This window comes from Armigeres subalbatus, chromosome 2 (assembly GCF_024139115.2).
Source record: "Armigeres subalbatus isolate Guangzhou_Male chromosome 2, GZ_Asu_2, whole genome shotgun sequence".
Classification (NCBI taxonomy): Eukaryota; Metazoa; Arthropoda; class Insecta; order Diptera; family Culicidae; genus Armigeres; species Armigeres subalbatus.
The window spans coordinates 76,626,861-76,650,493 of NC_085140.1; the positions used below are offsets into that span (position 1 = coordinate 76,626,861).

Genomic DNA, 23,633 nt, shown 5'->3' on the forward strand with positions numbered 1-23,633 from the left:
CCGGCGGTCTAGCCTTCTGCCTTCCGCGCCAACCCCACTCCCTGAGTGATCATTTCAAGTGTCTGTATGCAGATTTGCCTTTATCCCTCTATAAAAAACACGCGCACACACATACAGACATCACCTCAATTCGTCGAGCAGAGTTGATTGGTATATAACACTATGCGATAGGTCTCCGAGCCTTCTATCAAAAGTTCTGTTCTGAAACAAATGCTACAGCCTTTTTGTATACTTATTATACGAGAAAGGCAAAAAAATATCAATAAATTTGAATGAAAAGGTTAAGTGAGAAAGGTTGGAACACCCTCCTGGATTTTAGGTTAAAAGGTTACGCCAAAAATGTTGGTGCCCTACCATTACCAGAACTCTGGCGCCGCCAGTGTTCATCGGGGATAATCATGTCGAAAACTGTGAAACTTGCAGTTTCATTTCACCAGGACTTGAATGTAATGCGCTTTCAGGCCACTGTCAAACCCCTCCACAGCAGCGTAGGCAAGTCTTACAACTCGCAGTGGCCAGTGAAAGGGTCGTCAAAGCTCCATGTTAATCCAGAACAGCGCTACGTCAAATCGTTTATGACGTCAAACGCCAGGATAATAAATTTTAAAAGGATGTTATTGTAAATATCACTCGCCTATAAAATAAATGATTCCAATAATTACTACACAGTACACATTTTACACATTTGTTCCTAATGAGTTATTACATAGGAGATTTATTCAGTTTTATTCCACATTAAAGTTCATCATTTTTTTGAGTTTGCGGCACTGCAACTGGCATTCCATCATTGAAATCAATCTGATTCCAGAAATCTTCGTCACTCAGTTGCCGCAATAGCTTCTCTTTGCTCTTGGGATAATTCACCTCCAGAAAACGTACCATATCTGTCTTATCCATACGCGGTACGTCGTAGTCGCCGAACTTGGGCACGCTGTTTTTGGCAAAACCTTCATACATTCCCACAAAACGCCCGGCCATCAGCAGTTCCTGTTCCGTGTACGGAACAGTCTCACGCCACTCAGTGTTGAATAGCAGCAGCACATCTTCACCGTGCGCTACGCCATAGTTCTTCGTTGAGTTCGACAAATACTCACTGATAGCGTATTTTGTTTTATATGCATCGTAGTAAAGGTAGATGGGAGTATGAACTTGCATCAGTTGCGCTGAGCGAACCACTCCGGCAAAGTATAAACGATTCGAAATAATCTGAAATTGATTATGATTTGGATTAATTGTGCTATCGGTTCGCGCTACACACAAAGCATACTCGAATAAAGTCGCGAAAACTGCTATCGCTGAGTTTTCGTTTTCCCAGATATCGCTTCTTGATTGTTTGGCTTATCTCATCACGGCGTACTTCGTCGTTCTGCATTGAGGTGCGGTAGTCCAATATGCTGGGCAATAGTTCGTTCCAGTTTTTGTTGATTGAGTCCAAATATTCCCGATTGCTGATAAATTCTGCTCCCGGATACAGACCTTCGGCCTCGTTTACCGATAGTAGCAAGGGCACATGATAGAATTTTCCCGTGCGCATCAGTTTGTATGGATGATCCGCCAAAAATGGCCTTGGATTGTTCTTGGACTGCTTTTCAATGACAACTCCAAGTGGTGAAAATGGATTGTACAAGAAATTAAATAAAGGAGACAGCGCTCGTACAATGTCTCGAGCCGGTTTCTGTCTCAAACATTTCAGCATATCCTTGCTGGACTCCGTCGGGCAGCTTACAGTTGCCGCGATTTGTTTGGCTTTCTCTGCGGAATTTTCTGCTAATACCCAAGGATTCAACGCCGATCCACTGTGGCCTATGCCATTCTTGAATAAGCCACGGGACATAGGCGAAAGATAATGCAGTTGAACACTGGCTGACCCGGCAGAGTATCCGGAAATTGTTATGCTATCTGGGTGCCCGCCAAAGTTTATAATGTTCTGTCGAACCCATTTGAGAGCCATAGATTGATCTTTCAATCCGAAGTTCCCTGGAATAATATCGTCTTCTGTACTGATAAAGCCTAGAGGTCCCAAACGGTAGTTGATCGTGATCAACACCAAAGGTGTTCTCATCATATTATCGGGACGATAAAAACTCTTTCCGCCGAACATGAATGCTCCACCATGGATGAAAAAAATGGTGGGTAATGGTTGGGAGCTCTCCAACGAAGTTGTGTAGATGTTCAAAACCAAACAATCCTCTTCTCCAGTAGTCCGATCTTCACCTTCAACTAAGTGGCTCCACTGCAAACAATCCGGTCCTTGATCAAGTGCATCTCTTGGTTCATCCCACCGGTCATCGTTCATAACTGGTGCAGCGAACCTAAGCTCATCAAGCGGGGGCTTTGCATATGGTATTCCTTCAAACGCATAATACGCACCACGATTGATGCCTCTTATTGGCCCATTTTCAGTTTGAACTATTACAAACTTATTTTCCGTATCCCCTAGAACTGTAGCAGCGAAAATCAAAGCAAGAAATGCACTCGAAAACATTTTCTCGACTTCAAACAACGAAACACTGATACGTCTTGCCCGGTCGCAAGCACAATTACGACTAATCTTATCAAGTGCATGCCCTTCATCAACTTGCGCTCCGCAGAGATTAATTAGTCGTTTGCATGTGAATATGAGTTGTGGTAGCAGGTAGAGCAACTCAACTGACTGCACTTATGTTCGTTCGAACATGAAGCTGGATTGAAAGCCATAACCGTTCAGAAACAACGAACTGAATAACAGAATAAATTTCTATAAAAAACAATCCGTTCACTGATAAACAAAACGCAATTCGTATTTAAAAAAATCTAACTTTTACGGAAGGGGATAAAAACCAGGAATAAATACATTATTATTTATTCAGACTAAGGCCGAAGTGGCCGGTGCGGCCAATAAGAGTCTTCTCCATTCGGCTCGGTCCATGGCTACACGTAGCCAACCACGCAGTCATCAACTTGCGCTCCGCAGAGATTAATTAGGGGAAATCGCCAAATGTTGAACGGCTAATTTTTCCGCCTATTGTTGAACACACGTGCATTTCTTATGGGCGTTCAACAATAGGCAAACAAACTAACCGTTCAACATTTGGCCACTTACCCTAGTCGTTTGCATGTGAATATGAGTTGTGATAGCAGGTGAGCAACAGCAACAAGCAACAGCATCAAAATTTAAGAAAATTTATAATTTATGATTTTCTATTGAGTTGAAACTTTGCACAGATTTTCAATTTAATCTAAATCGTCATTTTTTTTTATATCAAATTTTCATATTGAGTCACGACTAACTGTTACCGTACAGGGTAACAATGGTCGATGCACTTGCTTGGACAAAAATATGTTATTAAAATTAGGCCGATACAAATATTAAATTTATTTTATGTCCGACAGCTCTTGGAAAACACGAGGGGGGAATAAAAAAGTCCGAAATAGGAATAATTGCATGAAAAATTTGGAATTTTAATGAAAAAGATAGCAAAGAATGTTTAGATAAATTAAAGAATATGAATAGTTGTAATATATTTATGCAGTAATGACCTTAGCACAAACTTTATATTATTTAAAAAATACTGGAACTTATTTCCGTAGAAATTTTTCTTTTTCTTTTTGGGAAAGTTTTTGCTGATGGACTCTAGACTGTTGAATCCATAACACCAACATTTTTAAAGTACGGTTAGAATTATAAGCTTTTGTTTAAGTTATGTATGAAGCTCAAATTGGTTGTACTGGGGCAATGATCAGGTGTACTTTTGAAATCAGAGATGTGTTGTCTGAACATGGATGTTGTATGAAGGTTCGGAATTGCAGACTTCCCGGACTGTACGGAATAGATAGTTTGAAGTAGAATAGGTGAAGCACGTCATATCAGCTCGTCATATCATGCTCACGTTCCTAAAATTATTGAAATGCCATGCTACTTGTTAGCGGCATAGATACAGCCTCAGATAAACCCGTAGAGAGAATGCAATGGACGTTGAACTTACTCATTCAAGAATTATGCGTGGATTACGGGGGTTTCTGTATAATCGTAAGGAGGCCATTTCGGCTCATGCGCTTCCCAATTATTACATGATCTGAGATGTCTTTATTAGGGTCTGTTCACAAATTACGTAAAGCAAAAATCCGAGTTTTTGACCCACTCCCTCCCCCTCGTAACAAAAAGTAACATTTTTGGTATCCCCTCCTTCCCCCGTATAACGCGTAACTGTGAAAATTTTGGAGGCAGATTTTTTTTCCTTCTCTGAAACATGTGGGTTTTAATATTTTTTGAACATTGTTAGAATAAGAACGGCACAAGATTAAAAATCAAGGATATTAAGAATGCACTATGGTCCAGGATACAGATTTACGCGGAAAGATGAATTTTACGCCAAAACTATATTTTTAGAAAAAACTGTTGTTCTACAAAATTGTTCGAAATAGTAAGGCCATCATTATGGTTCTACCAAAAAATAGGGTGGCCATCATATAAAAAATTAGAAAATATTTTTTATTTCTCAGAATATTGATATGTTATGTTCTACAAAGTTGTAGCGCAGCTAATTCCAATCAATTTAGCTAAAAAACTTTTTCTGTAGCTCTTAAGTTGGCTGATTTAGAGCAATTTTACCTAATTGGATTAGGATGTACCTCAGAAAAACAGTATTTTTGATCTAATATTTTTGTTTTAGATTTCTCGAAAAAGTCGTCTTCAGGTGACTTTTAGAGCTCAAAAAAATGCAACTTTTGATGGGTAAATATGCTCAATATCTTTTTCCGATCAAAAGTTATAATCGTTTTTCTGTCAAAATTACATTTTTTTCATAAGTTGATATCTCCGGTTAGGGCAGACCAAAAAAATATGTTCACACGGCATCTAAAAGAGAAATTAATATTCTTTATTATGTCAAAAAATTGGGGATACGTTATTTTTTTATCTCAAGTTTCACCAATTTTACTAAAATCATGTTTTTTCAAATAAATTGATATAACTCGACAACGGAAGAAGATACAGACGATATTCTTATAGCAAAACACGCGTTTTGAAAAGCCACAAAAGTCTTCAGAAAATGACATCCGTGAAGAATTAAACGCGCAGATCATAAATCTTGTTTTTTGAGGGACACCCTAATCCTGGTAAGTAAAATTACTCTAAACAAGTGAGCTTAAGAGCTACATAAAAAGTTTATATAGCAAAGTTGATTGGAGAAAGCTGCGCTACAACTTTGTAGAACATTTTACGTCAATATTGGCAAAAAAAAAAAAATGAAAATTTTCCTTTTTTTTAAAATGGCCCACCCTATTTTTCGGTAACTCTATAATAAGGGCCCAAGTATCCAGAATAACTTTGTAGAACAAATTTTGTCTCTTTAAAGTATGCTTCAGACTGAAAATGCATCTTTTCTCGTAAATCTTGCAATACGATGATAATGATAAAACTTATAAAAAGTGTTAAAGCTGTAGATTTTTTATTTTGCATTTCTTACGAATGTCACTTTCAGGGCTTTTCAAAACGCGTGTTTTGCTATAAGAATATCATCTGTATCTTTTTCCGTTGTCGAGTTATATTAACTTATTTGAAAAAACATGATTTTAGTAAAATTGATGAAAATTGAGATGAAAAATAACATATCCCCAATTTTTGACATAATAAAGAATATTAATTTATCTTTCAAATGCCGTGTGAACATATTTTTTGGTCTGCCCTAACCGGAGATATCAACTTATGAAAAATAATTTTGACAGAAAACGATTATAACTTTTGATCGGAAAAAGATATTGTGCATATTTACCCATCAAAAGTTGAATTTTTTTGAGCTCTAAAAGTCACCTGAAGACGACTTTTTCGAGAAATCTAAAACAAAAAAATTAGATCAAAAATACTGTTTTTGTGAGGTACACCCTAATCCAATTAGGTAAAATTGCTCTAAATCAGCCAACTTAAGAGCTACAGAAAAAGCTTTTTTAGCAAAATTGATTGGAATAAGCTACGCTACAACTTTGTAGAACATAATATGTCAATATTCAAAGAAATAAAAAAAAAATCTATTTTTTTATATGATGGGCCACCCTATTTTTTGGTAGAACCATAATGATGGCCTTACTATTTCGAACAAGTTTGCTTTTTCTAAAAAATATAGTTTTGGCGTAAAATGCATCTTTCTGCGTAAATCTGTATCCTGGTCCTGGACCATAGTGGAATGGAGCAAGTACACCCAAAAAACAAATCTGACAATTAATGTATAAAATCTTGGCATATACAATTCTGTAAGCTTTCTATACAGATATTGTATTAAACAATACAAATCTATAAAATTTCAATTACAACAATTGTATTAAAATCTTCCGGAATTGTATATGCCAAATCATTATACAGTTTCTGTAAGGTTCTTATGTAGAACTGTATTAAAATCTGTCATCCGCTGGTTGGTTGGGTTCTATAGAAACGAAAACAGAATTTGCGACCATGATCTTTCAAATAGTTTAGTGTCGAGAAATACAATATTCGCTTGGTGTTTTTAAGCATATCAGTCCCACTATGAGCTTGATTTCGGTAATGAGTCATTACTAATGACTAACGCGATAACGATAGACATATCATTTTTAAATTGAACTGTTTAAGTACTTTGGCTTGATTTGAAGGTTGATTCGCTGTCTTTTAGAATTAAAAAAAATTACACCAAAATAGCCTGCTTTGAGATAAAAATAAAAAAGTACCAAGACTAACATGGGACAATTTTGGCTAGTATGATAGTGAAGAGGATAGTTTGATGCGTATTCATCGTCTTGATCAAGACATGTCAGCAATAATACTTCAAACAGTGATTAAAAAAGCATTCAAAATAAATATTTATTCGCGTTATGCGTAACATTTGGTAGTACCCCTCCCCTCCCCCACCTTTTGGTGTAACAGAATATAACGCAAGTTCGACCTCCCCCCTCCCCCCAAAAGCGTTACGTAATTTGTGAACAGACCCTTAGGTGTCTGGTTGCAGATTTTGGTTTATCTTACTCCAAGGTACGATACACTGAAAACAACCTTTCTTTTTGACAGTTACAGCTCCACTTGTTTTCTGAAAAATAAAACATTCTTCCAAACAAGTTCTAAAATAAATCTCTATTCCTAAGCTAATCAAAGTTACACAATTCATAGGCTATAAGGCACTAGGATTGGTTTCTTTCTCAGCCCCATCAGACTAAGGCCGGAGTGGCCTGTGCAATACATAAAAGTCTTCTCCATTCAGCTCGGTCCACGGCTGTACTTCGCCAACCACGCAGTCTGCGGAGGGTCGCAAATCGTCATCGACCTTGCCCGCAATGCACCTCGCCTTCTTGTTACCGTCGGATCGTTGTCGAAAACCATTTACACCGGATTACTTTCCGATATTCTGGCTACGTGCCCGGCCCATCGCAGTCTTCCGATTTTCGCGGTGTGAACGATGGATGGTTCTCCCAACAGCTGATGCAACTCGTGGTTCATTCGCCTCCTCCACGTACCGTCCGCCATCTGCACCCCGCAATAGATGGAACGCAGCACTTTCCTTTCGAAAACTCCCAGTGCGTGTTGGTCCTCCAGAACGTTGGGATCGTGTTTTGTCATTTGGGTACGGCGGCGAACTCTATTCGATCTGAGCGTTTTGCGGAGTCCAAAGTAAGTACGATTTCTGGCCATGATGCGTCTCCAAATTTCTCTGCTGGTATCGTTATCGGCGGTCACCAGTGAGCCCAAGTACACGAATTATGCAACCACCTCAATAGAAACTCGTGGTTGAAACCCGTTGAGCTTCTGTTTTTCAGTCTGATGTAGGATTCCTCCATCCTCTCAAAGTGACGTGTCATGATATCAATGTCGTCGGCGAAGCCAAATAACTGGACGGGCTTGGTGAAAATCGTACCACTCGTGTAAATCCCTGCCTTCGTATTACTCCCTCCAAAGCGATGTTGAATAGCAGACACGAAAGACCATCACCTTGCCGTAACCCTCTGCGGGTTTCGAAGGGACTCGAGAAGTCCCCTGAAACTCGAACCACGCACATCACCCGATCAATCGTCGCCTTGATCAAACGTATCAGTTTATCCGGAAATCCGTTTTCGTGCATTAGCTGCCATAGCTGGTCCCGATCGATTGAATCATATGCGGCTTTGAAGTCGATGAATAGATGATGTGTGGGCACGTTGTATTCGCGGCATTTCTGCAATACCTGACAACTGGTCTGAGGTAGAGCGTTCACCTATATATTCCGCCTGGTACTGCCCCACGAATTTTCTTGCAATTGGTGTTAGTTGGTGGCATAAAATTTGGGAGAGTACCTTGTAGACGGCGTTCAGCAATGTAATTGCGCAGTAGTTGCTACAATCCAGCTTATCGCCCTTTTTGTAGATGGGACACGACAACTCTCATCCACTCCTGCGGCAGAACCTCATCCTCCCAAACCTTGGTAATCACCCAGTGCAACGCTCTAGTCAGTGCCTCCCCACCGTGGTTAAACAGCTCTCCTGGTAGTTGATCAACTCCAAGGGCTTTGTTGTTTTTCAGCCGGCCGATCTCCTCCTGGATTTCCTGGAGATTCGGATCCGGATTTTGCATGTCCTGCGCGCGTGCTCCTAGGTTCATTACCATACCGCCACCGTTGTCTGCCATATCGCCATTCAGGTGCTCTTCGTAGTGCTGCTGCCACCTTTGGATCACCTCACGCTCGTTTGTAAGAAGGTTCCCGTTTATGTTTATGTTTAACTTCTCATAGAACTTTCGTGCGTTATTAGCGCGGTACAGTTCCTCCGTCTCTCCATGGTCTCAATGTTCCTGCTGGCGCTTTTTCCTCCGAAAAATCGAGTTTTGTCTGTTCCGCGTGTATCGTGCCTCGTTCGCCCTCGTGCGGTGTTGCAGCAATCTCGCCCATGCTGCATTCTTCTCCTCAACTCTGATCCGGGGCCACCGTGCCTAGTGCAGCGGTTGCGGAGCTTCCAAAGGCGGATCGAATATCTCTCCAGGCATTTTCGTCCAGAAGATCCAGCTGTGAAGAAATCGTTCGTTGAAGATCTTAGGACTTAGCTCGGATAGTGGATGTTCTGGAAGGTGGCAGCGTAGAAGATAAGTGGGCAGTGAAGAATGCTTTTATCGAAATCGGCTAGAAAAACTTGAGTGAGCTGCTCACTCAGCGAATAGAATGTATTACAGATGTAACCCGACGGAAAATTGAGGAGCGTAGAGAAGCAAACGGTGAGGAAAGTGAAGAATCATATAAATAAATTAGAGTCCGTCAACGGTATGTATTACTGTGGGAGTTGGGCACTACTGCAGACAGACCGTGACCGATGAGGAAAGCATGGCTGCAGCGACCGAAGGTTTTTGCTCTTTGACTTGGACAACTGAAGTGTTGGTTCGCTAACTTCGAACAGCGCCTTCAAGTCTCAGCCAGTGTTCTCCAAAAACTATGACGCTCGATTATGCTGAGTCGGTTCAAAGGCCTTTTTTACGGCGGCTCACCATCGAAGTCAGCAGGACCAGGTGGTTGATTGTCAACGGAAACAGCCTCCCAAACTTTGCAGTAGCCTGACGATCGGAGGATTTAAATATCTTGACAGTCTGATATCAGCAGATAGCGAAATTGGGATCGATATGAAACCATGAGCTGGGGATAATTTTGCGAGTTATTGAAATATTTGGAAACCCAATCGGATTGATCCACGTACCAAAGTTCGAGTGTACCACTCTCGATCTTGAAACGTATTGAGTATATAGGCAAATATAACGCAGATGTTTAAAATTTACAATTCGGAAGACCATTCAGCTGGATTTCGTGTGCCGAGCAACATAAAAGCCATCGAATACCGATAACAATATGTAGATGTTCGAGAACATTGGTGGAAATGGTTAGGCCACATATTTCAAGGGAGCTTAGACGGAATCTGTAAGCAAGAGTCCCCTCAATATGCGTGACATGATAGGATATAGAATATGTATGCCGATTAATATATATGCTGTTATTTCCATTGGAAATACTCTTGGTGACAAATGTATGGTCTTTAAATGACATATTTCGTACCAAGATGAAAACAGTGATGCACATGTTCAAAATTTAAAAAATAAATTCAAATCACCAAGAAAAATTTTTTTTTCGCCCTCTCGATATTTTTGGAAAATTGAAGGGGGGGTGACATAAAATAAATTTAATATTTGTATCGGCCTTAACAATACAAAAAGCATTGTGAAACTATTGCATTAAGTACCCCAAAGGTAGAATAGATATTAAGTGAAATACTTATAATGCCTATTCTACCTTAATCGTGTAAATACTAAAATTCATCGTATGCGATATTATCGGCGTAGCACCAACTTAGAATTCGGAAGTCGGGACTTCCGAACCGAACTTTCTTCCGAAGTTTTATCTGTCAAACTAATTGATGCGTTGTTTAGCGCATCTTTAGGCGAATCCAGCGCACTATATCTGAAGTTGGGAAAGTTGCCTGTATCCGGAGAAAAATCCAACTTCGGTATAAAAAGCGTTATGAATTTATTCCGGATAGACAATAGGGACACGGCAGGTATTTTCGTCTGTTCGTCATAGTCTCGAAAACCAATAAAAGAGATGCTTTTTTGTAAAACTCATATGTACCAAATCGTAGGCTCAGGAGAAACGGTCGGCTATAGTGGAGTTCTAGCAAATGTACGTTGCTTTCGTTGGTTTTAGCCCCTACGACGATGGACGGAAATACCTGCTGTGTCCCTACATGGCTCACATCTCGCCCTCGAACACGGCGATGGCACCCCGTCTGGTGAAGCAAGAAATGGAGGAGAAAAGAGAGGAGGAGGAGAGTGGAAAAAATTAGACTAGACGAGGAGTCGTGGAAAAGACACCGAAGAAAGAAGACCTTTTTCCGTAGTGAGCAAGTTCCCCAGAAAGTTTTTTCCCGAAGTCGGCACGTTTTGCCTTTCTCGTACAACCTTCGTTGTACCGAAAGGCTATCATTTCACTCTGAAAACGAACTTTTTACAGGAACATCTGATGGTAAAGTTTCTTATACCATTCGACTCAGTTTGATGAATCGAGGTGATGTCTGTGTGTGTGTATGTATGTGTGTGTGTATGTTTGTGTGTCTGTATGGTCACTTTTTCAACCTCAAAAACTCACATGATTTTCATGTACTTAGACTTAACTGATTTTATCGCAACAAGTTGCATTCCGCAGAGCCACTCTTCTAATTTCATGCTATTTAATTTCATCAAGATTGATTATTGCGTTCGCAGCTGACAAGGAAAATGGTTTAGGCAGTTTTCCATTTTTTCCCATATAATCGGGACTACGAGCATTGAGCAGCTACCATGCTATAATATAAATTACGTTCGCTCGATGGGTTAGAAACCTCGCTACGGCAATATCGATAACGCTAACGCAACGAGCAAAGCTTTTCAAAGCTTGTAATGTGGAACGTGTTGAACACGAAAACTAATCGACGAACAACGTACGCGCTTTTAAGTTTAGAGCCGACGCGATGATGTTTATTGCCATTATACTCGATGTGCTTCAATAAAGGTGTGGGCCAAAGTCCTTTATGTCTGTAGTAGTCGATAAAATAACGTAAACATTGCCACCCACAGTGGGTGGGCGGGATGAAACGACACGTCTGTTATAAAAATTGTACTGAGTATGCCAGACGTGACGTCACATTCGGCCACCTTCGGCCATCTTCGGCAACCCAGCTGAGAGTTTCTCTCTCAAAAGAGCGAATTTTCGTTAAACAAATACTACTTTGGGGTTTGGCCCACACCTGTAGTAAAGCACATCGCATTATACTTTATCGGAGCATTCGCACCAACACAGTTGTAAGTTTCATCGTTGGCAACATAAATTGTACTCGATAACGACACGATTAACTGCTGGTTTCGTACGCTCGTGGCCATGGTGGTGTTTGCATTTGTTTTGTGTCATACATTGGGAGGGGAAAAAGAGGGGTTTCATTCAGAGCATAAAATATTCATCTTCATGAAGCAACTTCAGTCCGAATTTTGACAAACATCGCATGATTATTCAAAACATAGAATGACATTGTCAAACGACTGCTCCACCAATTCATTCATTCGACTGTCACTGAGTGTGTTTACTATGTGCAGAAAAAAACATAATTAGCATTGTTTATGTTGATGTTTACCGTTGAAAGTGCCTCGCGGATGAAAATCGGATTCAGTTCTATGTGATACATTACTTTACTCATTTGAAACGTGTTCAGATTTCAGATAATTTATCAATTTGTAAAATGTGCATAAATATTCAATGACTAATATTCAACTGAATATTGACTGTCCAGAGCCGACTATGAATGTGTCGGAAGTGAACTGACAAATGAAGAAAAATGGACTTCACCAAAAATTTTCGATTATTTTACACTCTGGTTTCATTGATGCTTCAACATGCTGTTATTGTGAAGTTTGGGTGATTTCAAGGGCAACTTTGAATATAGTTTTCGTTTTATACATCTCCTTTTTCCATATTATATTATGTATGCGGTTTTGTTAGTCTTCTATTTATATTTGGGAATCGTTCAAAAATGGCATCGGGGCCTTGGCGAAGGGGGTGGGGGTATCGTTGGTGAAATAATCTTAAATGTATTTGACGTCATATTCTAGTCGGCCTTGAGAATAATTGGCTTAATTTTCACTCCGAAATCGAACCTTTTATAGAAGTCTTGGAGACCCATGATGTTATATACCAACCCGACCAGTTAGTCAAAAAAATTATATCAATATGTGTTACAAATAACAATACTGGAAATAATTTCTCTGTCAAAAATGGATGAAAGAAAATTTCACGATCGTCATAACTTGATTATAACATAATGTATTATGCTTATTTTACAGAAAAACAAAATTGCCAACATTTTTGGTAGATAGGAATTGAAAAAAAAACGATTTAATCAGTATATCTTGATGTAATCGAGAAAGGCATCGTCACCGCTAGGTGGATTAATTTGTTTTTTTTTTCTAAAATTTGGCCGAGGAAGTGGTGGCCTTGAACTCGGGTGCGAGACGCACGAAAGCTGCCGGTAGTTTTGCCGTGAGATCCATGTGTGCACTACCCTACCTATCCGACCTGAAATCCCGGGTGCCACGTGTATCGACGAATTGTTAGATTCGAACCCTGGGAAAGCTGTAAGCTGTGAGTGGCCGTTTTCTTGAACTCCCAAAACGGAGCACTGTCCGCTGGGTTCAAGATTAGATAGTTCGTACTGGGAAGCGGAGCTATTTGATCGGAGAAAAGCAGCCTTCGAACAGTTGAACCGGTTTCTGCACGGGGACGGCCGCCATTGCTTCGACACCCTGGAAACCACGAGGCGCAAGTTCGTTTGGCCGAAAGAACCGCAATGCGAGGAGGCAAAACGCTTGGAGGTACGAAGCGTCGACACCGGATTCATCGGCGAGTTCCACACATCAAGTCAAGCTCAAATCAAGCTATTCCTACCCAACTCCACAAGGTTGCCAAGCATTCGTTGTCGTATCGTCGACCGTTCATTTTCATCGCTGTGGAAGTAGTCGCTAAGAACGTTACCAGCCCGCTGCCCGCTTCCGCCGGACGGAACTCACCCTAAGGGAACCGAATCATCGTCCAATCCCAGACAGTCCAGTTCAACATCGCGGAAGGGAGCCGAAGAGGACTATCGATCTACGGCACGCTCCCTCCGGTTACTACCCGCACTATTCATCGACAGTTCAGCGATAGCACCGAAGATTGACAATGTCGAGGGCAATCTACAAATCCTACCCCGCCTGAAGTGTAATCCCAACATACAAAGATATGTCGCTTGTCCACGTCAGCCCAAAACAACACCATCTATCGGCCGCAACGCTATACTAATCCAAAAACACTAACCTTAACCAACTAAAATGATAAAATAATTAAAAAAAAAGTATAAAATGTACATCTCATTCTTTTTTCCTGATCATTGAAAGGTTCTTGGTGCATGCAAGTCCGTTGGTTTTCCCTGTACCGTCCACTTCAGCTACATCTTGGTCTGTGTGTCCCTTGAGCAGGTAGTAAGCCGACCCTGAGTACCAATTCCTCAAAGGTGAGCTAGTTTGGGACGTGTGGACATAACTCTTCAAAAGGGTGTATGTGAAAATGGTTCAAAAATATTCAAAAAGCTGCACAGCAAAAACGGAATGTTCGATTGTTATGATTTTGTTTCAGCAAAGTTAGACAACTAAATGGTGATTCTCAAGAAAATGTACACCGTAAAAAACATTTTTTTGCGTTAAAAAATGTAATTTTTGTCACAAAAACTCAAATATCTCAAAACCCTATCTTTTTACGAACGATTTTTTTAGGGAAAACGGTCCATTAGCTATCTATCATAAAAATTTGGTAATGGTAAACTAATAAACAAAAACTTAATTCACCGAATAGTGATACTGCCTTTCTCGTATTTAGCCAAGACACCAAACTTATATGGTGCGAATATGGGTCGATGTACCATTTTCTTTATAACTTTTAAGCGCAACGGTCGATCGTTATGAAATTCAATAGTGATCAACTAGAGTTTGTCGTCCGTCGAATGCAACTTGTTGCGAGGAAATCGGTTAAAAATTACTATACGAAAAGTCAGCTAATGTTTTTCGGTTTTCGTGCACACACACTCACACACATACACACACACACACACACACACACATACACACGGACAGACAGACATTTGCTCAGTTCGACAAGCTGAGTCGATTGGTATATACAGGGGTTAGACAAAAGGTTTTCCGAGGGTATGTTAAAAATGCATATTTTTTACTGCTTGTCATTTCATGTGATGTTTACTGTCATCATATGTTATGCTTTACCCAGAAACAAGAACTAATATGCTGACCAATGCTGGCTGCAGATCGAAAATCCGTTAGGTATTCGCAGAAATATGGCCAGTTTCGTGAAAACACCCTGAACAAATGTCACTTTCGCAGAACTTCCGGAACCTGTTACAAATTGGCCAAAGAGTCTTACAGTCCTCAAAATATATCTCTAATAAAGATCCTATATTCATCGTCTTGGGAAAACATGAATTTTGACACCCATATATGCATGGTTCCAGATGGTGCCAAAACCGGCCCCTCCTGGAAGGCCCATGGAACCTGCTATAAGGGTGGCAGTGGACACTATCATTCTGGAAATGTTTCTGTAATCATCGTCTCGCAAAGCCATGAAGTCAGATACTCATATTTGCATTATTCCGATCTGTTATCATTTCATCATGTTCCCGGTACCGTTTTTACGGAAATGGCCGTATCTCTGTGTAGTTTAGATGGATTCTCGATCTACAGCCACCATTGGCCGGCATATAAGTTCTAGTTTTCGGAGAAAGTATAGAACATGATGAAAGTTAACGTCACATAAAATTACAAGCAGTGGAAAAAATGCATCTTGAACATACCCTCGGAAATCCCGGAGAATTTCCGGTGACCAAGGACCAATCTCAGGTTTTGAAAGAGGACAGTATACTAGAAGAGTGTCCGCTTCTGATGGTCCTGGTTTTATCAAAATCGGATTATTATATGCAAAGTTATGCTGATTTGAATTTCGACTTATTTTTACCTATCTCAACCTTTTTGTCTAACCCCTGTACATGTGCATGATAGAATTAGAGGCGAAAGTATAGAATTGATAGTTTCGTCAGGAACTAATAACCGGGACGTGAGTGTCCCGAAGAACCGATTAAAAATTCATGCAACCCAGAAGAGCTGACGAGACCAGCACCGCCAGAGGCGCTAGTGTATTTTACTCACATTTCGGTAAATTTATTTGAAAGTGTTTTGGGAAGTGTAGACTTTTTTGCTGTAAGTTTTGACAGATTTTTTGACAGACTCATCCTTGAGGTTTTATTTATTTACGTTTTTCGTTTTCCCTCATAAAACATTTGATCCGTGAACATATGCATAGTGGCGCTGGTGAAATTATTCAAACCGGAATTTCTGGCGCGCGAACAAGACCACTGCTACATGGCATGAACCATCTACTGTACCAGCTACGCCAAGGATCGTTCTGATTTGAATTTCGGAAGTGTGAAGTGCTAGCCACCGAGCTGTCGATAATGCGGGATCAACATTTAAACCATGACGAATACCTATACGGTGATGCGAAATTACTGTAAGCCTCGCTGCAGGCGAGCTACCAGGGAAGGTGAGTCATATTTTTTAGTTTGGATTTGGCCATCTTATAGACCGAGGAAGCTGAGTTTTTAGCCTAGAAAATATTTCGAGGCTGCTTTTGAATAGTCGCGAATCATGAGTATGAAGTTTATGATTTTAATAATCCCCCACACTCGTGCAGATTTTGGATTACCACATATTAATGCTGTCCAATGAGCAGCTCGAAGTTATTCCCATCGCTCTCATGTCCATTTGTTGACAAAAAAGAAACAGTAGGACGGGAACAGCTTCGAGCTGCGCATTGGACTATTGTAATTGTAATTTTATCGAGTACGATATCCTGTTGGTTTAAATTTTATATTAAGGCAAGGAAGCGCTAGTGTATTTTACTTATCATTACTATTTATTAACTACATCCACAACCCATCTAACATACACTTTATTTTTTTGCAGCTTTAACGTCAACCAGCAATCCACCCTAGAGGAATTCAGCTGTAATCTGATTAGAGATGTCGTAAAATCCCGATTAATCGATTAGTTACTAATCGATTACTTTTGATTCTAGTCGATTATTGAATAGATTAATCATTGTATAGTAATCGATTCAAAATTAATCGATTATCACAACGATGAATCGATTAATCGAAATAATCAATTAATTTTCGACATCCTTATGATGTCGTAAAATTCTGATTAATCGATTAGTAATTAATCGATTACTCACGATTCATCTCGATTATTGAATCGATTAATCGTTGGGTAATAATCGATTCAAAATTAATCGATTATCACAACGATGAATCGATTAATCGAAGTAATCGATTAATTTGCGACATCTCTAAATCTGATAAATCAGTCGTGCAACCAATCAATTTGGACGCAACCCGACATTCTGAATACAATCATCGTTGCAGTTAATCAACAATTCTCTTTGATTTTTCAAAATGGATAACTTTGTCGACGAAAAAAAAGGTTATCCCTGCTAGTGCTGCTCTATTGGAACAATCCACAAGTATGCGGATGCGGCCAAGGCAAGTATCGTCATCAGTGAACTGACCTTAGACGAGACTCGCAGCAAACTGAGCAGAAGCGCACGGCTAGCCCATTAGTAGGCATCTCCAAACAAGCTGCAGCTAAGAGGACAACTTTAAGCCACCGGTGCCCTCCGAGTCCGACCACTGCTGACCTAGTTTGAACGGTTCGAAGTAGTGGTGCCAGCGTTATTGACAGTCCTATTAAACTAGTCGAATTCGGCACACCGTCCCTTCAAGTAGCCTGGTCGAAATGTTCCAATGGATCGACACTGTTTGTGTCATGTTCTACAACCGCAAGGTGCAAAGCTATGAAACTCTAAACGTCTAAACCTTCACCCACTGTAAAGTGCTCTGACCATCATCGTTCGCAGTGGTTCCGAATAAGATCCTAGAACCAAGGGCCTCATACGCCTGTCACTGGCGAACAAAGCTCGTGTACTCTGCATCGAAGCTTAGAACCGGTGTTAGGGCGCAATCGTTAATGTGAACATTTTTATACTCGGTTAGTTACTGCAAATAATTTCTTTTTCGAGTCCCTATAATCAAGCAGGTATCTCAAGCATACCACATCGTTATATTGCTGCATGATTGAGTGTTTAATTTTGATAAAATATCGAAAACAAAAGTGTGCATAAAATTGCCTCGCCATAACAAAAAGGTGGTAGAGAATTAACACTGTTGTTTACAGTTTAGAACCAAATCCAGATGTCGCACATGTTGGGGTAGGGATTCAGTGCTCCACCTTCTCCCCCTGCCTAGAACACTCCATTGTAATCCATAAACATTGAAAAAGAAATCTCAATCTTCTTCTTATATACATAAAAATGAATTTCTGTCTGTCTGAACCTTATAGACTCGGAAACTTCTGAACCGATTGGCGTGAAAATTTGTATACAGAGGTTTTTGGGGCCGGGGAAGGTTCCTAAGATGGTTCGAGACCCCTCCCTCATTTGGAAAGGGGGGCTCCCATACAAATGATACATAAATTTCTTCATAACTCGAGAATTAATCAAGCAAATAGAACCAAATCTGGCATGTGGAGGTTTTGGAAGGGAAGATATGTTTCTAGGGTGGTACACAAACCCCCCCCTTCTGGAAAGGGGGGCTCCCATACAAATGTAACAGAAATTTCGACATAACTAAATAACTAATCAGAGTGTAAATCGATTTCAGGCGAAACGAAGTTCGTCGGGTCTGCTAGTAGAAAATATGTAAGGGCTTTTGACTGGAGTTCTTACGTGAAAGCTTTGCATATGGAACTTTTACAAGTTTCTGAAGAAAAATCATGTTTTTGAGAATGCCAGAATCCTTTTCCGAATCCCATAAAAAATCTAGATGGAATTTCTGCAGGATTCTTTTTGTATTTCTACTATATAGGGGAGGACGGGCAAGAACAGCACGCCATAATTTGACTTCTATTATGATGATTAATTATTTTAGAGCGTCTTAGGGGAAATGCTACAAGGTTAAAAGACTATTATTCATCCATAAAAAAGTTAATAGTGGAAGTAAATGGAAGAATAATAGTCTTTTAACCTTCTATTATGACTTTTTCTCTAAATAACCCCCCACACTGTTAAATTATAGTCCGACAAAAGACTTGACTAAAAAAAATATTATAAAAATAAAATGAATCTGTTGGTGAAAGCTTGGATTTTCTTATATGATATCTGCATTTGAAAACAAAGTTTTTTAAACTTTTTTTTTTTAAATAAAAATCTTGGTCAAGTTCATTCATTTATTTAGTTTACATCTAAACAGATAACACTGAATCAACAATTTGACGCCACAATATTGTGTATCCGGAATAAATTTATACCGCTTTTTATACTGAAGTTGGATTTTTCTCCAGATACAGGCAACTTTCCCGACTTCGGAAGTAGTGCGCTGGATTCGCCTAAAGATGCGCTAAACAACGCATCAATTAGTTTGACAAATAAAACTTCGGAAGAAAGTTCGGTTCGGAAGTCCCGACTTCCGAATTCTAACTTGGTGCTACGCCGACAATACACGGTTCGAGGCCGCATCTCTCCATCCTCGAATACGCCCCACGCTCGCCAAGTCGTTTTGCACCTGGTCTGCCCATCTCGCTCGCTGCGCTCCACGCCGTCTCGTACCTGCCGGATCGGAAGCGAACACCATCTTTGCAGGGTTGCTGTCCGGCATTCTTGCAACATGTCCTGCCCATCGTACCCTTCCGGCTTTAGCTACCTTCTGGATACTGGGTTCGCCGTAGAGTTGGGCGAGCTCATGGTTCATTCTTCGCCGCCACACACCGTCTTCTTGCACACCGCCAAAGATGGTCCTAAGCACCCGTCTCTCGAATACTCCGAGTGCTTGCAAGTCCTCCTCGAGCATTGTCCATGTTTCATGTCCGTAGAGGACAACCGGTCTTATAAGCGTCTTGTACATGACACATTTGGTGCGGTGGCGAATCTTTTTCGATCGCAGTTTCTTCTGGAGCCCGTGGTAGGCCCGACTTCCACAGATGATGCGCCTTCGTATTTCACGACTAACGTTGTTGTCAGCCGTTAGCAAGGATCCGAGGTAGACGTATTCCTCGACCACCACGAAGATATCCCCGTCTATCGTAACACTGCTTCCCAGGCGGGCCCTGTCGCGCTCGGTTCCGCCCACAAGCATGTACTTTGTCTTCGACGCATTCACCACCAGTCCAACTTTTGTTGCTTCACGTTTCAGGCGGGTGTACAGTTCTGCCACCTTTGCAAATGTTCGGCCGACATCCGCGAAGCAAATAAATTGACTGGATCTGTTGAAAATCGTACCCCGGCTGTTACACCCGGCTCTCCGCATGACACCTTCTAGCGCAATGTTGAACAACAGGCACGAAAGTCCATCACCTTGTCTTAGTCCCCGGCGCGATTCCAACGAACTGGAGTGTTCGCCCGAAATCTTCACACAGTTTTGCACACCATCCACCGTTGCTTTGATCAGTCTGGTAAGCTTCCCAGGGAAGCTGTTCTCGTCCATAATTTTCCATAGCTTTACGCGGTCTATACTGTCGTATGCCGCCTTGAAATCAACGAACAGATGGTGCGTTGGGACCTGGTATTCACGGCATTTTTGATTTGCCGTCCAGTAAAGATCTGGTCCATTGTCGAGCGGCCGTCAACGAAGCTTAATAACTTCCCACGAACTCGTTAACTAATGGCGACAGACGACGGTCAAGTACACTTCTTATATGTCATCAAAGAATGTTTTAAGGCAATTTAAAATATTCACAGTGAAATGTTTGACCATGCTTAATTAAATATACTAAGGACACACCTGTGGTACTTGTACCATGGTACAAGAGGACAAGAAAATTATTCCAAGACTATCTTTGATAAAGACAATAATCGATACGGTACTCATTTCAAGATTCTTGTACCATGGTACTTATACCACCAATGTGTCATTAGTATTAGATTAGAATAATTCTAGCATGATTTTTTAAAACGTCGTATGTCTAAATGAGAGACTCTTTCATTACGCTCTTTTTCACTAAAATCGAAGCTAGTTTTGCATTAATGCTGTCCAATGAGTAGCTTGAAGTTGTCCCCGTCCTGCTCGTTCTTTTTTGTCAACAAACGGACATGAGAGGGATGGAAATAACTTCAAGCTACTTCGAGCTGCTCATTGGACACTTGATTGGACAGCACTATTTTTTTCAATATTTCCACGTAAAACTAAATTTCATAGAAATGTTTTCTGAGGGTATTTGGCTCATCTGGTCACATTACGCGATGCCCTGGAACGTTGGTTCCCTGGGGGAAGTGGCCACTTTTTGATCAATTCCGAAACCTGTCTTGCGTCTTATCGAACTTCATGATTTTGCAAAACAAGTCCATAGGAATGTGTTCTGAGGGAATCTGGTTCATATATGGTTACATTTGAATGAAATACTTCGGTTATTCTTAATGGAAATCCTATATAATCCTATAGGTAATCCGATAGAAATCTCTCAAATTATGTAGTGAATCCCTTTGAGATTCCAAAGCAAAGCATACAGGGATTCAGAATTAAGCCTTATCTTCCAGAAAAAAAATCGGAAGGATTTCCTGCAGAATCCCGGAACGATTCCATGCAGAATCCCGGAAAGATTTCCTGCAGAGTTTTGGAAGAATTCCCTGCAGAATCTCGGAAAAATAGGCTGCAAAATCTCGGAAGGATGGGATGAAAAATCTCGAAAGGATTTCCTGCCGAATCTCAGAATGATTCACTGCAGAATTCCGGAAAGATGCCCTGCAGAGTTTTGGAAGAATTCCCATCAGAATCTCAGACGGATAGGCTGCAAAATCTTGGAAGGATTCCCTGCAGAAACCCAGAAGGATTCCCTGCAGAATCTCGGAAGGATTTCCTGCAGAATCTCGGAAGGATGGACTGTAGAATCTCGTAAGGATTTTCAGCAGAATCTCGGAAGGTTTCCCTGCAGAGTTTTGGAAGGATTCCCTGAGACTCCCGGAAGGATACCCTGCAGAATCTCGGAAGGATTCCCTGCGGAATCCCCTGTGGAATATCGGAAGGACTCCCTGCGGAATCCCTGAATGATTCGCGGAATCTCAGTAAGGCTCCCTGCGGAATTCCAGACGGATTTGCTGCGTGATTCCGGAATAATTCGCTGCGGGACCCCAGAAGGATTCCCTTCGGATTTCGAAAATAATTCCCGAAAGCATTCTCTTCGGAATCCCGAATAGAAATTGAAAATTAAAAAGAAATAAGTCAGTTCAATTCTATAGACCAAATCAAATGGATTTCTACTTATATATATAAATATTTATATGGTCATTCATACCTAGTATACTTTAGTCAGGAACTAAAAACTAACTAATAATCCCATGGGAATCAAGAAAGGTTTGCCGTTGGAATCTCGAAGGGTTTGCCGTCGGAATCCCGGAATGATTCCCATCGGAATCTCGAAAGAATTCCCGTCGGAATCCCGAAAGTATTCCCGTACAAATCCCGAAAGTTTTCCAGTAGGAATCCTGAAAGTATTCCCGTCGGAATCCCTAAATGATTACCCTTGGAATTCCGGAAGGAAACCGTCGTTCCGGAAAGATTACCGTCGTCGTCCCGAAAGGATTCTCAATAGAATTCCCGTCAGAATCTGGAAAAGATTTCCGTCGGAATCCCGAAAGGATTCTCAAAAGAATTCCCGTCGGGGTCCGGAATGGATTCCCGTCGGAATTCCGAAAGTGTTCTCAAAAGGATTCCTGTTGGAATCCCGAAAGGATTTCCGTCGGAATCCCAAAAGTGTTCTCAAAAGGATTCCCGTTGGAATCCAGAAAGTTTTCTCAAAAGGATTTCCGCCGGAGCCCACAAAGGATTTCCGTCTAAATCTCGAAAGGATTCCCGTTGGAATCCCGTAAGTGTTCTCAAAAGGATTCCCATTGAAATCCCGAAAGGATTTCCGTCGGAATCCCAAAAGTGTTCTCAAAAGGATTCCCGTTAGAACCCAGAAAGTTTTCTCAAAAGGATTCCCGCCGGAGCCCATAAAGGGTTTCCGTCTAAATCTCGAAAGGATTCCCGTCGGAATAAGTATTACCGTCGGAATACCGAAAGGACTCTCAAAAGAATTCCCGTCGGAATCTCAAAGGGATTCCCGTTGGAATTTCGAAGGAATCCCTAAATATTTCCGTCGGAATCCTGAAAGTATTCCCGTCGGAATCCCGAAAGCATTCCCGTCGGGGCCCTCCTTAGCCGTGCGGTAAGACGCGCGGCTACAAAGCAAGACCATGCTGAGGGTGGCTGGGTTCGATTCCCGGTGCCGGTCTAGACAATTTTCGGATTGGAAATTGTCTCGACTTCCCTGGGCATAAAAGTATCATTGTGTTAGCCTCATGATATACGAATGCAAAAATGGTAACTAGGCTTAGAAACCTCGCAGTTAATAACTGTGGAAGTGCTTAATGAACACTAAGCTGCGAGGCGGCAATGTCCCAGTGGGGGATGTAATGCCAACGAAGAAGAAGAGAAGAAGATTCCCGTCGGAATTCCGAAAGGATTCTCAAAAGAATTCCCCTTCGGAATCTCGAAGGGATTCCCATCGGAATCCCGAAATATTTCCGTCGGAATCCCGAACTCCCTTCGGAATCTCGAAGGGACTCCCATCGGAATCCCGAAATATTTCCGTCGGAATCCCGAAAGTATTCCCGTCGGAATCCCGAAAGCATTCCCGTCGAAATCCCGGAAGGATTCCCGTCGGAATGCCAGAAGGATTCTCATTGATATCCCGGAAAGATTACCGTCGGAATCCTGAAAGGATTCCTGTTGGAATCTCGAAAATATTCCCGTCGGAATTTTGAAAATATTCCTGTCGGAATCCCGAAAGGACTCTAAAAAGAATTCCCGTCGTAATCTCGAAGGGATTCCCATCGGAATCCCGAAAGAATTCCCGTTGGAATCCCGAAAGAATTCCAGTCAGAATCCGGAAAAGATTTCTGTCGGAATCCCGAAAGTGTTCTCAATAGGATTCCCGTTGGAATATCTAGTTTTCTCAAAAGGATTCCCGTAGG

General features: G+C 41.1%; 1 protein-coding gene across 1 annotated transcript; it reads right to left on the minus strand.

Annotated features, from left to right (window-relative positions):
- Window positions 1-675: 675 nt before the first annotated feature.
- Window positions 676-2,542, minus strand: LOC134209251 (venom carboxylesterase-6-like). Its single transcript, XM_062685233.1, has 2 exons — window positions 1,268-2,542; window positions 676-1,206 (listed from the first exon to the last, which is right to left on the minus strand). The coding sequence occupies exons 1-2, from the start codon at window positions 2,483-2,485 to the stop codon at window positions 736-738; spliced, it is 1,689 nt and encodes a 562-aa protein (XP_062541217.1). The 5' UTR covers window positions 2,486-2,542; the 3' UTR covers window positions 676-735.
- Between the last annotated feature and the right edge of the window lie 21,091 nt (window positions 2,543-23,633).